General features: G+C 46.4%; 2 protein-coding genes across 5 annotated transcripts in view; one reads left to right on the forward strand and one right to left on the reverse strand.

The window, feature by feature from the left end:
• NAV2 (neuron navigator 2) overlaps positions 1-16550 on the forward strand; it is a 767943-nt gene that overhangs the window by 636985 nt on the left and 114408 nt on the right. The gene's annotated exons all lie outside the window — the stretch shown is intronic.
• The window catches only part of LOC105508603 (transcription factor BTF3-like), an 11210-nt gene continuing 911 nt past the window's right edge, over positions 6252-16550 (reverse strand). The window contains exon 2 of the mRNA XM_011937492.1: positions 6252-6263. Within this exon, the coding sequence (XP_011792882.1) occupies positions 6261-6263 (3 nt within the window). The 3' untranslated portion in view covers positions 6252-6260. The remainder of the gene's footprint in view (positions 6264-16550) is intronic.

Here is a 16550-nt window from a genome sequence, read left to right on the forward strand (position 1 = left end):
CTGCAACCTCTGCCCCAGCTCAAGTGATTTTCCTGTCTCAGCCTCCCAAGTAGCTGGGATTACAGATGCATGCCACTGCACCCGGCTAATTTGTGCATTTTTGTAGAGACAGGGTTTCACCATGTTGCCCAGGCTGGTCTCAAACTCCTGAGCACAAGTAATCTGCCTGCCTCGGCCTCCCAGACTGCTGGGATTACAGGTGTGAGCCACTGTGCCCAGCCTCCCAGATAAATACTCTAATTCTTAGGTCCTGCAAGCTACTTAGGGTAATCTAGGCTCTACCTCTTTGCAACTCACTTTTCTTTATATTTAATTAATTAGCTCATAATTAACCCCTCTTATTTCTATAACAGCTTATAATAACTGCATATAATAAGACAACAATTATAAAATAAATGAGTATAGCATTAGGACCATGGGGAAATGTAAGTTTGAATATGATGTGCAACAAAAGGGAAAAATAGAGAACACGGATTGATGAAACATAAGGTCTCACATGGTTGCATTTTTCAGTAGTTCAGCATTGAGCTTCCTACTGGGCCAAGTGAGGATGAACTTGTCTTTGCTTTGCCCTCCTTCCTTCATGACTTCTCTCATATTATTGTGTCTTCACCTTTTCTTACTAGGGTCAATCAGTTGACCTCTCTCTGACTCTCTCTCTTGTTCTTTACCTCTCACTCCCAGCCCTTCCCCCTCTCTTCCTCTTTCATTTTCCTTGCCTTCTCCTTTTGTCCGCCTTATAACTTTCTGTTATACCATTAGTGCCCCTGAGCATTTTTCATTCCTGTGTTCAAGAGTTACACCCGTTGTCTTGGAACAAGAAGATGCTTCTAGCACAGCGGCCAGCATTAATGATCTTCACTGGTTTCTTTCCATCCTCTTTCCTCTTCTCCTAGTTGTGTATAACAACTAGAAACAAAGTAAGAAAGAGTGAAAGTCATTTTCATTTTGAAGCTCATAAAAGGAGCCTTAGAGGCAAAGGCCTATTTCCTCAATAGCAGGGTAATAATAACTACATTGGTCTTGCCCAAGAGGCTCTTTTATGCTAGTGCCACTGCCTGCAGGATCAGTGACTGGAGCCCCAAGTGCTGAACAAGGGATAGTGCTGATGGGAAGTAAACCATCTGTACCTTAAACCACAAAGGAATTCTACCAGGGGACTGTAAAGAGAGGAGAAGGAGTAGTCTGCAGAGTACCATTCTTGTGCATGCAGTGTTTTCACTTTAAAAAGGAAAGAGCCATATGGTGGCCTCATGAGACTCTCCCATTCCCTAGTGTTGCCCAACTTCATAACTTTGTTCCATAACTTTTTTACACTATAGTAAAAGCACACCTGAGGGTCAGAGAGAGTATAGTCATGCCCCTGAAGTACATTTTTTTTTTTTTTTTGAGATGGAGTCTTGCTCTGTTGCCCAGGCTGGAGTGCAGTGGCACGATCTCGGCTCACTGCAACCTCTGCCTCCCGGGTTCAAGCGATTCTCCTGCCTCAGCCTCCTGAGTAGCTAGAATTACAGGTGCACATCACCATGCCCAGCTAATTTTTGTTTTTTTTTTGCTTTTTTGGTAAAGACGGGGTTTTGCCATGTTGGCCAGGCTGGTCTCGAACTCTCAGGTGATCCACCTACTTGGCCTCCCAAAGTGCTGAGATTACAGACATGAGCCATCGCACCCAGCCTAAAGTACATTTTCTATAAATGGTAACTGTTCAACAGTGGTTTAAAGGTGATTTTTTAAACTTAATCATTGTTCGGAGTATGGAGGAAAAGATGTCTAGCAATGTGAAAGCAAGAATGAGAGGCCAAAGAGAAGGGTCAAGATGGGTCACCTTTCTCTATGCCAACTCCCCTGGTAACCCAAAGCATAGGCCCCAACCCCGAATCAGAATCTGACTATATCTGTGCCCTGCAACAGAAAATAACTTCATGTGTTTTAATCTAGGTACCTGTGAACGTTTTTGTATGAGTCAGGATAGCATAGGTTATACTGCATAACAATTCTCAAAAAACCCTATTTGGCCCTAACAGGTCAGTGGAAGGCTATGTTGTACATCATTCTCACGCTGGATCCAGAGTGTCAGAGGAATTACCATTTAGAGCACTGACAGTCTTCATTGCAAGGAGAAAACATGGTGAACCACATGCAGTTTCTTAAAGCTTCTGTCTGGAAATGACCCACATAACTTTTCCTCATTTTTGGCCAAAGGAAGTCACATGGCTACACTTAATTCAAAGGTGAAGGGAAGTACAGTTATACCATGTGCCTGCAAGGAGAACAGAAAAGGTGTAGTGCACTGCACTAATGACTGTCATGCTTTTATCACGTGCAAGTGAGTGCCTGTGCTTGATGTTTCCTCCTCCCCCTGTTATTTAACCAATGCCTTATCATGCAGTTCATCATGTATTTACTGCATGCCTATCAGATGCCAGGCATTATGCCACCCAGTCTGATCACATGGCTTCTGGTAGCTCCTCTGGGTGGGGAAGAGTGAGCAGGTGTAATTGTGTTCTTGGTAGATGAAGGAACATAATAGTTGAGTTGGTTAAGGAATTTTTTCAATGCTATGAGTCAGTTGTATTTCAACAAAGTATTTGGACCATGTTTTAATATGTAATGGCTCATAGAAAATGCTGGTGATTGTTTAGAATTTACTGAGCACCTACTACGTGCCAGACTCTTGGGATCCAAAGATGAGTGGGATGTAGTCCCTGTACTCAAGAAGCTTACAATCAAGTAGAGGGAGAAAGACCTAAACAAGCCATTGTAACGTGATGTGCCAAGTGCTATAGAGACTTTGACTATGTGCCTTGTGGGTAGAGAAGACCAGAAGCATCTCTGGGGACTACATATCGTCCTATACTGGGAACTTGCTGTTATCCTAATAAAATGCAGGCAATTTCCTTTTCCTGCCAGTGATGATGTGAAAGATCCTTTAGAAACATTACCCAAGTGTCCAGTAGTCCTGCTTATCTCATCATCCATTTGGGATTTTCGCTTTGTTTCCCTAAGTATCTTTTGTCATGTTGAAAGGTCAGCCTAGGGCCAGGCGTGGTGGCTCACGCCTGTAATCCCAGCACTTTGGGAGACTGAGGTGGGCATATCACCTGAGGTCAGGAGTTCAAGGCTAGCCTGGCCAACATGGCAAAACCCCGTCTCTGCTAAAAATACAAAAATTAGCCAGGCTTGGTGGCGGGCACCTGTAATCCCAGCTTCACAGGAGGCTGAGACAGGAGAATCACTTGAACCAGGAGGTGGAGGTTGCAGTGAGCCAAGATCGCACTATTACACTCTAGCCTGGGTGGCAAGAGCAAAAACCTCTTTTCAAAAAAAAAAAAAAAGAAAGAAAGATCAGCCTAGCAATGATTTCTGTTATTGAAACGTAAGCTCTGATTGAAATAAGCCCAGAATATAAGGCACTTACAGTGGCCTATGGAAAAGGGTCCCTGGTTTCACTATAACCTTTGCATTTGTCATGCTGGACAGCTGTGACACCCAGAGTTGTAGTGAACCAGTGTTTCTATCCAAGGTTACTTTGTATATAAATGTGTTTTCCCAAGGTTGCCTCTCCTCAGCCAGTTCACACCAAATAGAAGCTTTCAATGTCAAGGTTGGGTTTGTTCAGAATCATCAGTTGTAACCCTGTCACTTTGCCAATGAGGAAATTGAGATTGTTAGTAGCCCAGTGACTACTCTGTGTCCTCTAGCCTTCAGGAGTAAGGTCATCTCTGTGGGTTTGGAAAGGGAACTCTAAGTAACTCTGATGAAAGCACACATTATTTATTTGGTGATGATTATGAATGCAATCCAGGCAATAAGGGAAGGAGTGCAGTAGGAACCGAAAGACCTTGTCCTATACCTGGCTCTGCCACCAGTGAATTACCTTGGGCAAGGTGCTTCCCCTCTCTGCACCTCCATTTGTTCATTTGTGTGGTCAGCCTGGCTGAGCTTTAAGGTCCTCAAGCTCGTGTAAGTCAGTGTTCTTGTTTATTACTTGAAGGGCAGAGTTAACAGAATGACTCATGGGTATAGCTCATCCATGCAGGGCAGGGACTCTGTGAACTGTTTGTCTGTGATGGTAATGAGGACATGTGTCTCATATGATGGTATTTCAGTTAGGAGTGAGGTTCTTGCCCAAGGCCTCTAATGTGTACAACTCCAGCAGGCTGAGTGGCTTCTTGTAGCTGGCATGCTAAGGGGCCCCCTCTTCTGCAGGCAGCAGACGTCTTCCAGAGAGGAGAAGGCCTTAAGGTGTCCATCCTCACTGTACTTCAAAGCTAAGCTTAGGCTAAGCTGTGATGCACTTCGAAGTATTTGAGAGAAGTGGATAGCTGTTGTTGCTGATGGTAGGTACAGAAGAATGTCTGGGCCTGCAGAGCCAGAATGAAATCTTCCCAAGGAGAAGTACAAAGAGGACAGCTGCAGTGGAGAGTGGACTTTTCTGATGCTGTGGAGCAAATCTGCTATTATACATTGCAATGGATTTTGTTCTAATTGGAGCTTCACCAAAATTATATTCAGAGATGACACTCATGAAATTGTAGTCTTATTTTCCTTGAGATAACAAAATTCCAAGTAGCTGAATTGTATTTATTTTGCTGGGTGCTTTGACTCAGGATTTAATCAGACTTGGATGTACTTTGGTCCCTAAATCAGCACTAACGGGGGTTGCTGCCTGTCCTGAGCAGGGCAGTGGTCAGCCTGGAGAATGGGCAATGTCGGGTCATTTGGAGGGACTTGCCTATGCAGTGATTTTTCATGCAGTTGACAGGCTTTGCATGGTACTCCAGCATGCCAAAGGACAAAACAGCACTTGGAATGAATTGTAAGTTACACAAGGAAAGGATAGGTTTACAAATAAGGAAAATGAGGCTCAGAAAGGTGACATTTCTTCCCCAAAGCCACAGTGCTATAAGGGGAAAAGTTAGAATTTGAATTAAAGTCTCTCTGGCCACAAAACTTTTGCTTTTTATCATGGTGGTTGCGTCCCTCTTTGTTTAAAGAGTCAGTTGTTATCCTTTCAAAAAGCGAACCTTGTTTAGACCTACGTGAGTAATAGGTGAGCATCCCCTAGGTCCTGGCACTAACTGAGGTGCTTGCAAAGGCCACTGCATCTGGATTTCTGACCTTTAAGACAGTCCCCCTTCCATGTATCATTTTCCCCATCTGGGAGGCTCAGCAAAAAGAATGCCCAAGAGTGTGGCTCAGGCTCAGGCCAAACTCTGCTATTGCTGAGGGAATTCTGTCCTTTACTTAAGAAGATCTTAGGGATGCTTGAAGCTACGAGTATAATATTTTTCTCTTAAGGACATTTAACTGTTTTATTGCCAGAACCCCCAGCAGAGGCTTCAGAGTTGCCATTGTCTTGTTGATCACACCAGTTGACCTTCAGAGTCTGTCTTCCATTGCCTCCTCTAGGAGCAGCCTCTGCTGTAGACCCCTGTGGCTGTTTTGCGTCTCAGTAATGCAGGAAGAAGTGGCTGGCCTTATGTGTTTCAGCTGCAGTCCTGTTATTTTCCCTCATCCGCTGTGCTCTTTGATTTATCTCCCTCATTAATCTGTGGTGCTCAGTACTGTAAAACTGCCTGAAACGAGATCTGAAGAGAGACCCTGACATTTTGAGGGATGTTGCAGGATTGTGTGGAGATTATATGGGGTCAGAGGGAAATGAGGTGGCTGCATGGCTCAGTGGGCTCAAACCTCCAACTTGAGGATTTCTATTGGTACCTCTTCCTTTAGCTGACCCTGAGGTTTGGAGAGAGAGACTCAGAAGCCTACGGTTTCTGTACTGGCACAATAAGGCATGAAAAAAATTCTCCCTGGCCGCTTATTTGAGTTGCCTGGACATTGCTTGTGGGCAACCTATGAGTATGCAGTATTTGAAGCCCTAGAGAAGATGTGAACAGAACCACAGGCCATTGTAGTCTGGGTGGGAGTCTGTCATGTCACCTCCTATAGGGTGCAAAGGTGGACACTAGAAGGTAAGTGCAGGAACAACTTTGGGTGCCCTACAACTAACCAGAAGCTAGTGGAGCACTGTGTGGGGAAATGATGGTGGACCTCCAGGGCCCCTCCAACTTGTGGAAGAGTTCTGTGGAGAGAATAGGCTCATTTTTCCATTGTCAATGTGGTAGCAACTCACGAGAGCTCTGGGTACACCAGAAACAGAGGTTCCTTGGGAGGCTGCTTAAACTCCACCATAGGACTCTCGACCGTTTGGGATCTGTGGTTCTAGTCTGAGTTTCATCATCAAAAACAACTTTCATTCACTGAGCACTGGGTATGTTCTAGGTATTCTCCTAGGCTCCTAGGTACTCTATGTATTAGCTTTAACGTCCCAGAGGACTCACCACAACAGGAATTAACCACATTTCACAAATAAGGAATCCTGGCTCAGTGTTATATGACTTGCTCAGACTTACATAGGCAGAGAGTGGCAGAGCTTGAATTCTAACCCAGGGCTGTCTGGTTGTAAAGCCAGTGTTGTATCAGAGACACCAGGCTGCCCCGGTAGCTATTGTAATCTTAACATATACATCAGATCCCCTCTGCCCCCGCCTGAAACACTCCCTTAGTGCCTTTCCATTGCACCTAGAATAAATGCCAGACTCCTTGCCATGGCCTCCGAGGTGGTGTGTGTTCTGGCCCCTGTGCGCCTCTCCAGCCTCACCTCATCACGCTTTGCCTTCCCGACTCCTGACTTCATCCAGTCCCCTGGACGTGCCAGATCTTCTCTTTTGTCAGAAGCTTTGCACATACTGTCCCCTCTGTCTAGACTATGCTTCCCACCCCTCTCCTTTTCTCCTTATAAGCCTGGCTCATTCTCTTCCTTCAGGTCTCAACTCAAACTTCACCACTTAGAGAGGCTGCTACCGACCATTCGATCTAAAGAAAGTTTCACCTGTTAGTTTCTTTTTGGAAACTGTTTATTTGACATCTCTTACTTTCATTTGTGTTCATTTTTATTTATTTGCCTGTTATGTCTTTCCTGCTAGACTGTAAGTATCAATAAGTGAGAAGCTAGGTCAGCTCTGTTTGCAGGTGAATCCCCTCTCCCAGCACAGTGCCTGTCCAGAGAGGGTGCTTATTACATATACCATGAAGGAATAAATGACTGCCGGGCACTGTGATGCAGGGCTGATGTGCAAAATGTTTAAAACTAATGTGCTTCTGGTGCCAACCAACCAGAATAGGGCACTAGCCAATAATCAGAACAGGGCTGTGACCCATTAGAAAGGGGCATCAGTCGGCTGTAAGCCACTCATTGCTGGCATAAATCAACCCTGCTGTTGTGGCACGTGGTGAACCCTCCCACTCAGTCCTCAGCCAGTCCTCAAAGAGAGATAACCATGGCCCAACTTGCCTTCAATAAAATGAGGTTATTGATGTTCAGGAACTTTTCTTGTGGGAGACTGAATGGTTTAACCCAGTCTACTATTGCCTTCGATAAAATGAGGTTATTGATGTTCAGGAACTTTTCTTGTGGGAGACTGAATGGTTTAACCCAGTCTACTATTGCTTTGGAAAAATGTGGGGGTTTTTTGGATGGAGTTTCACTCTTGTCACCCAGGCTGGAGTGCTATGGCACAATCTTGGTCCCTGCGCGCCTCTCCAGCCTCACTTCATCACACTTTCCCTCCCCGACTCCTGCCTTCATCCAGTGCCCTGGACATGCCAGGTCTTCTCTTTCATCAGAAGCTTTGCACAAGTACACTCACTGCAACCTCAGCCTCCTGGATTCAAGCGATTCTCCTGCCTCAGCCTCCCCAGTAGCTGGGATTACAGGCACCCGCCACCATGCCGGGCTAATTTTTTGTATTTTTAGTAGAGATGGGGTTTCACCATGTTGACCGGGCTGGTCTCAAACTCCTAACATCAGGTGATCTACCTGCCTCGGCCTCCCAAAGTGCTGGGATTATAGGCGTGAGCCACCGCACCAGGCCAGGAAAAATTATTTTAACCTATGTGATGCTCTTACAAGTTCAGACGCTGACTTTGCTGCTACCCAGAGGTCAGTTAACCATCCTGAGCCCCCATGTCTTCATCGGGCTGCTGTTAAGATTAAATGAGACAGTGCCATGCACGAGGTTAGCACAGTGCCTGGCCCAGTCAGTGCCATTGATCAATGGCAGCAATTTTTATTTAGTCATGATCAGAATGCTGATTTCACAGATGAAGAAAGTGAGGCACAGAAAGGCCAAAATGCATAAATCTGCCAGGATATACATGTGGATTCTCTCAGTCCCAGGTCCAGCACTGTGGCCACTGGCCTGTGTCACCTCCTTGGTGCAATGTCCCCTGCTCTTTGTGATCTGCTTTGGGAGGTCTCACTCAGTTCTTATTCCCTGGCTTCTTCTGTCCTTTGGGAACTCTGGCAATGAATAAAAGGCAGAAGATATTTAAGACCTGAGACCCCGATGGATAACTGGCAAAACCTGAAGTAGTTAACACGCTCCACATCCTGGCAGGAGGTCTCAATCTTTGGAACTGGCAGACTAACCACTGTGTAACAACATCAGAGGTGCAAACCTGTTAAAATCCCCAGCAAAGATCTTGAAACAGAACATGAAAGGGTTTATGACCCTGTGGATTTGAACTTCTCATAGAGCCAAGCTATAATTCCAGCTCTGCTTTTGGAAGTAAAGATCAGAACCATAATTTGAGGAGGGCCTCAGAGCATGCACTTATTATGTTTCAGGCCACAAGCTGTGGGATGAAGCTGCCTGGGGGAGGGCCTGGGGTACTGACCAGGAAGGGGTGTGGAGGGTGGTGTGGGGAGAGTAAAGCAGGGTGTCTAGCTGAGGCAATTAAATGTACTTGCTTCTCAGTTTAAACAAAGGGCCCAAGGAAACCTCCCAGAGGGCTGCGTTCTTAATGATCTGGAATAAAGGGGTAGTGAGCAAAGCCAGCAAGCTGGGGTAGCTAATGGGAGCCCTGGCCTTGAATGTCCCTGCAGGAAGTCAGCTAGGGAGGCCTCTGTACACAAGCAGCACTTGTCATGCTAATGACCCAGCCTCTCTGGTGCCACAGAGGTCAGCTCAGAGACTTCAGGTTTGAGCTCCACTGGAGAGCTGGGACGAATGCTTCCTCTCCCTCCCTCATCCACTGCTGTGTAGCACGTCCTCATGTGCTGCGGTTCCTGGCACTGTCTCTCTGCTCTCACTGCCACTGTCCTGCTGTGCCCGTCCTGTTACCCAGCACGTCATCCCCAGCACAGCCACAGTGATCCTCCTGAAATGCAGATCTGACCCTGTGTCCCACCTGCCTGCTGAAAAACCTCTGTGGCTCTGTGTCACATACAGGATAAAGCACAAACCTCAGAGATGATCCTCCAGCCTTGGCCCCTGCTATCACACCCGCCTCATCCCCAACATCTAAGCCAGCTGCACCAAACACTTGGCAGTCTCTAGCATGCTCCGAGGTGTTGTAAACCTCTGTGCCTTTGCCCCCTGGAATGCCCTCTCCCGACCCTTCTTTGCCAGGCTAACACATCCTCTTTCTGCATTCAGCTCCAGTGCCCACTCCTAGGCATCTCAGGCTTAGTTAAGTCCCTTCCTCAGGGCTCCCAAAGGACCCTGTGCAATCCTTTATTTTAAGTCTAACCAATCTTGACCTTTTTTTTTCCTATTTTCCCTGTTGCTTGGCCTCAAGACAGGGATTATCTTATTTATCACTGGGTTTCCAGGACCCAAAAATATGGTGTCTGCCACATAGTAGGCACTCATTCAGCGCTTATTGAAATGAACTCCAGTTTTAGATGGATGAATTATCTCTCTCCATCCAGAGGCCTTGGTTTTTTCACTATGCACACTGTTGTTTTTCTCACTCTCAGGACTATCTCAGCCCTTAGCACAGTGGGTGACACAGAGCAGGTCTTCAATAAACATTAGGGCAAGCCTCCCTGAGATGATGTGGGGGTATGGCTGTCCCACCTGTTTTAATCCATTCAGGCTGCTGTGACAAAGTAGCAAACATTGTGTGGCAATAAGCAACAGGCACTTCTTTCTCACAGTTCTGGAAGCTGGAAGTTCGAGGTCAGGATACCGACATGGTCAAGTTCTGATGAAGGCCCTCTTCTGGGTTGCAGAAATTCTGACTTCTGCTTGTACGTTCACATGGCAGAAAGAGGGCAAGCTAGGTCTCTGGGATCCTTTTTATTAGGCACTCAGCTCACTCACAAGGGCTCTGTCTTCATGGCTAATCACCTCCCAAAGACTCCACCTCTAAACACTACCGTATTGGGGGCTAGATTTCAACATGAATTTGGGGCGTGGGAAGGGGAATTCAGTCCCTACCACCTTTCATCAGGCATAATACTTGCTGGGGACTACTTGTGTAAGAGGTGCTTTGGGGACACAGGGGCCTGGAGTAGAGCCTTTTTCAAAGATCCCAAAGCCCTCTCTATATCTCAAAAATCAGGTCATGAGCAACTAAAGGAAGGGACAGTGCAGTCAAGGAGATGTCAGTGCATTCAGATTCGAGAGGGCAGAACGAGAGCACTGTAGCATGGGTCAGACGGAAGGCTTCCTGGAGGTGATAGGCTTTTAGCTGGACCTTGGGAAACAGGTGGGAGTTACAGGTGGTGAAGAAGAGAAACAGCAGTCCAGGTTTGGTGGAAAGGAAGATAGAATGTGCGGGAGGGATGGAGAAAAGAGACTGAGCCTGAGAAGTTTTGTTCTCTGGGAAATCCTATCTTTGAAGGCCAACCACTTTTTTTCTAGGCCAGTAGGTGCTCCACTCTGATACTCAAAGCCACTGTAATAGCCGCCTCCCATAGCTGTGTCTCACTGTGTCCTTCAGAAGTACCTACCCCAGCGCCCCTGGAAGCTTCTGTGTCAGGGGTCAGCCTTGTGTTCTTGGAGAGAAGACTTCCAAAAACAGACTCTGATAGGCTGAGGCAAATAGCTGACTTATTCATAGATGCCCTGTGGCTCACAGTATTAGAACTGGCCGCCTCCTAATGATTAAACACTACACAAACACCAAGTGACCAGGGTACCCCACCATAAATGGGCTGTAAACCAGAGTGGACAGTGGCTGTTCCACCAACTGGGAGGAAGCGAGGCTACAGAAATGCTTTCTGTCCTAAGCAACTAGCCCGCCAGGCAGAGCCCAGAAAACAAACCCAGACCTTTCCTGTACCCTGGGAGGGAAGTCAGAGAGGGGAAAGGTGGGATTCTGAGGTCAGTGAGAGTGGAAAATAACAAGCACCTCCCCTCCCCTGTGCTAGGTGCTCTAAACGTGCTGGACATTAACTTACATCACAACCTCGTGAGAGCTGGCAATTGATCAGGATGGATTCAGATGACATCTGTATTGAGGGTCTATTTTATCTGCATATCTATTTATGAGGGAAAACTATTGCCACTACCCTTAAGTTAGTTGATACAGCTGATTCAGAGAGACCAGATCTTTTGTCTGAAATCACACAGCAAGCAAGTGACTAGAAACAGAACCAGAATCCAGGTCCTCTGACCCTGCAATACAAGCCCTCTTCATTATCTGAAATGATTATACTGAGCGACTCTCAGGGGTAAACAACTCAGTCTGCCAAGTGTGGAACACTGCCTCTCTTGTTCTACCCACACCCACTTCCCTCCATCTCTAAGTTAGTTCTACTTGAGTTCAGCAGGTAAAAGAATCACCCCTGCTCTGGTCTGTTGCCTCTCCAGGAAGGAGGCAACTGGACCCTATTGGTGGGAAAGGTGAGATTCACACCCACCTACCTGTGTACTTCCCACTATTCTGGACAGGCCAGACCAGGGCTGTGGGCATGGAGCAGACCCTTACCAGCCTCTAAGAGCTGGGGATAAGAACAAAGCCATTCCTTGTTGCTAGCCTGGATTATTAGGATCTGCTGCTCTTATTCTTCAGGAAGAAAAACAGCCATTCTGTTCATTGGATTTAGATTTTCTAGCTTCCGCTTTTGTCAAATTGCTAATAACACTATTTCTAGTTGCTACTAGACAGTATGGAAGGCTCTTGTGAGTTCAGGAATATTTGAGAAGAAAACATCTTAGGAAAATTGTGTCCAGTCTGAGTAAGCCTGTTCACTTCACTTGCTGGTGAACTCCTGAAAATTGGTTCCCAAACACTAGGGGTCTTTAAACTCCAGAGATGGAGACACCTCCAGACCATCCAGAAGCTCACCTGGAATTCCTAGCAGCAGATGTTATTACACTGGTCCTACATTCCCCTCCGTATCACCTTTTTTTTTTTTGAAACGGAGTCTCGCTCTGTTGCCCAGGCTGGAGTGCAGTGGCCGGATCGCAGCTCACTGCAAGCTCCGCTTCCCAGGTTTACGCCATTCTCCTGCCTCAGCCTCCCGAGTAGCTGGGACTACAGGCGCCCACCACCTCGCCCGGCTAGTTTTTTTGTATATTTTAGTAGAGATGGGGTTTCACCAGGTTAGCCAGGATGGTCTCGATCTCCTGACCTCGTGATCCGCCCGTCTCGGCCTCCCAAAGTGCTGGGATTACAGGCTTGAGCCAACGCACCCGGCCCGTATCACCTTAAAAGGTTTAATTTGCTTCTTTTGTACGTTCACCAGAACAGTTAGAATTGTGATGCCGAAAGGTGGTAAGCTTGCCAGGCTAAAATATCCTCAGGAGGAACCTTTAATTTCAGAACCCATGTTTCTTGTGTAATCCACACCTTTTTTTGTGCTTCATTTTCCCTTTCTGTCAAGTGGGCATGTAAAGTCCTGATCTGTCCTCTCCCCACTGCCATCAGTCAATACTGGCAAGGAACTTACAGCACCCCTAGGAACCAAGGGGCATTGCAAATGCAAGGCTCTGGCCAGAGAAGCCTGGCTTCTCTCTGCTGCCACTGAAGAAGTGACCACCTGGTGCTAATGGAACATAAAGCAGTGGGCTCTGATGCTGGGTGGTTTTGGTATTCTGATCAGGTTACAGTGACTTTTTTCAGAACCTCCTTCCAAGAGGGCCTCAGTCCTGCCATTCTCATAAATTCTCTCTCCCTCCCAGTGCCTTAGTGTAACTTAAGGGGGTGCTGAAAGAAGATAGCATCTAAATCCACTGGGTTGCTTTTCACATTACAAGCATTAAGCCCTCATCATGGACTGCACTGGCCATGGCTGTTGTTCCAGACACCACCAGATGTGCTTTAGGGAGTCAGGGTTTCTCGTCTGCCATTCCTTTTTTCCAGTGCTTCTTTTGCTGCAAGACTTTGAACCCAAGGCAGTATAGCACAGTGGTTAAGAGCAAAAACTTCAGAATAGGGTTCAACTCAAATCCCAGCTCAGCCACTTGCTGCCAGTAAATGACTTAGAGTAGATTAATGCAGATAGTAAGAAGTGCTTCTTGGTGGAGTTGTGAGGCTTACTTGTGATAATCCCAATAAAAGATAGCTTTTATTTGGAATGAAGTTTCAGCTCCAAGGCAGAGCAGGAACGGAAGTGTCTTCTGATTCATTCTCACTAACCCACAAGCTCTCTGACAATAAAGACCCTCTCTGTCTGTCTTAACACTTTAAAGCCAAGACCTGAGAAGAAATTGCCACATGATAAAAGTTCAATAAATGTTTGAGAACAATTTCAATCCCAAGTGATTCTGCTGAGTTTTAATCATATATGTGTAAATATATATATATATTTTGTTGTTGTTGTTGGTGGTGGTGGTGGTGGTGGTGGTGGTGGTGAGATGCAGTCTTGCTCTGTCACCCAGACTGGAGTGTAGTGGCACAATCCCAGCTCACTGCAGCCTCTGCCTCCTGGGTTCAAGCAATTCTCTCTCAACCTCCCGAGTAGCTGGGACTACAGGTGCCTGCCATCACACCCGCCTAATTTTTGTATTTTTAGTAGAGGTGGGGTTTCACCATGTTGGCCAGGCTGGTCTTGAACTCCTGACCTCAGGCAATCCATCTGCCTCACCCTCCCAAAGTGCTGGGATTATAGGCGTGAGCCACTGAGCCCGGCCTAATCATTCTTTAAAAAAAAAAAGAGAGAGAGAAATGAGTCCTATCTATAATAAGAGAGATTTTCAATAAGGAGAGGAATACAGAGACAGGGAATCAACATTTCTGCGTACCTCATTGTGCCAGGCAGTGAGCTGAATGCTCAAAGTATTTCACCTCACTTCCTCCTGCAGAACTCCTGCACGGCTGCTGTGTCCTTCACTTTTCATGCCAGAAAACCGAAATGAGGCTCAGAGAAGTGAACTTGCCTGAGGTCGGATAGCTGGGTAAGCTAGAATAATAGTAGTAATAGCAGCAGCAGCAGCTAACATGTATGTAGCATGTACTGTGAGCCAAACACTTTACCTAAATTGACTCATTTAATCCTCATGACAACTTAATGAGATTTCATCATTTTAAAGATGAGGGAACCAGCTGACTGCAATGGCTCATGCCTGTAATCCCAGCATTTGAGAGGCCGAGGCAGGTGGATCACCTGAGGTCAGGAGTTCCAGACCCTGTTACTCCCTGTTCCTGGGAATATTCACTCAGAATCTGGAAAACTGTGTATCTCAGATAATACAGAAGGGGTTCCTGTGTGAGGTGAGAAGGAGACAGAGGTGATCTTTCAAAGGTCTTTCAGTTGTATGATTCAGGGTGTCCAGATTCCCATAGGGATCATTAGGGCTTGATTATAGACAGAGCAGACTGGGTATTATATTCTGGAGATAAGGGTCTCCTTGGAATGCCAGGTTTCCACAGTTCATGCCAGCCTGGGGGTGGTAGCAGAGGCACCAAAGATGTTTCTTCTGAAAAATGTTTAACCCATGCCTCCTTCTAATAAATGTAAAAATTGTGGCCAGGCACGGTGGCTCACGCCTATAATCCCAGCACTTTGGGAGGCTGAGGCGGGTGGATCATGAGGCCAAGAGATCAAGACCATCCTGACCACCATGGTGAAACCCTCTCTCTATAAAAAATACAAAAATTAGCCAGGCGTGGTGGCAGGTGCCTATAATCCCAGCTACTTGGGAGGCTGAGGCAGGAGAATCGCTGGAACCCGGGAGGCAGAGGTTGCAGTGAGCCAAGATCGTGCCATTGCACTCCAGCCTGGGCAACAAGAGCAAAATTCCATTTCAAATAAATAAATAAGTAAATTAGCCAGGAATAGTGGCACATGCCTGCAGTCCTAGCTAGTCAGGTGGCTGAGATGAGATGATCACTTGAGCCTGGGAGGTTGAGGCTGCAGTGAATTGTAATCATACCACTGCATTCCAGCCTGGGCAACAGAGCAAGACCCTATCTCAAAAAGAAAAAAAAGAGAGGACCAAGGTACAAAAATGCAAAATAATTTGCACATAGTTAGAGGTAGAGCTGAGACCACATCCTGGTTTCCAAAGATCATTTTCTTCTTTTTTTTTTTTTCCCTTTGGAGACAGTGTCTCACTCTGTCAACCAGGCTGGAGTACAGTGGCCCAATCTCAGCTCACTGCAACCTCTGCCTCCCAGACTCAAGCAATCCTCCCACCTCAGCCTCCAGAGTAGTTGGGACTACAGGTGTGCACCACCATGCCCGGCTAATTTTTGTATTTTTTTGTAGAGACAGGGTTTCACCATGTCATCCAGTCTGGTCTTGAACTTCTGGACTCCACAGCCTTGGCCTCTCAAAAGTGTTAGGATTACAGGCTTGAGCCACCGTGCCGGCCCATTTTTGGTAAGGGTTTTATAGGTGTAGTAAGGACTCTATAGGATTTTCTGAAACAGAAGAATTAGGTGATTAAGTAAAATGGTACACTGCTTTCCCTAAAAGTTTTGAAAAGGAGACTCCCTGTTCATATGCCCAGGATGTGTGAACAGAATTTTTCCTGGAGCTGCAGGGCAATTTTGAGAGGACCCTTGAGTGGCCTTGGGGCTTTGCCTCATCTCTCCACATTGATTGGGTTGGCAGTATTATTTTCACCGAAGAAGCTGATCTGCTTTTCTGTGGAGTGAAATGACAGGTTAGAAAGGCTCTCAAAGTCTAAATTTAGCCAGCACAGTGTATTCATGTGCTGTGCACCCGGGTCACCAGGAGAAGATAGATTTGACAGGTTGGCTGGGGGACAAAAGCCAGCCCTTGAAGAAATTAGTTCTCCTTTGAAAGGTAAGTCAGACTAATTATTTGTCTCCATTGAGCCTGGTGTGTGAGCCCATTGATCAGCAGCTGCAGTGGGAGAATGGAGTGGTGATACCAGGAGGCACAACTGCCAGTGCTGTGGGGCTTCAGCTATAATCATCTTCCAAGACCAGCCCGCGGCACAGTAACTGCCTGCTATCCCCAGCCACATACTTTAGATCCTTTGCTTTGTGGTGCTGTTTTGGATTTGTAAAAACATTTTATATTCACAAAAACAAAAAATGTTTTTATAGAAGAGAACATTATCATACTTTACCCCTTGCAGAAATCTTGTGAGATTGGTCATTGAGAGAGCCTTGTTTTGTCGAGCAAAGTTGCAGAAACCGAATATTTCAGAACTCTCAGCCTGTGTATTTTAAGTTTAAATAATGCCGGGTGCGGTGGCTCGTGCCTGTAATCCCAGCACTTTGGGAGGCCAAGGCGGGCAGATCACCTGAGGTCAGGAGTTCAAGACCAGCCTGGCCAA

This window comes from Colobus angolensis, unplaced genomic scaffold (genome assembly GCF_000951035.1).
Source record: "Colobus angolensis palliatus isolate OR3802 unplaced genomic scaffold, Cang.pa_1.0 Scaffold164, whole genome shotgun sequence".
NCBI lineage: Eukaryota > Metazoa > Chordata > Mammalia > Primates > Cercopithecidae > Colobus > Colobus angolensis.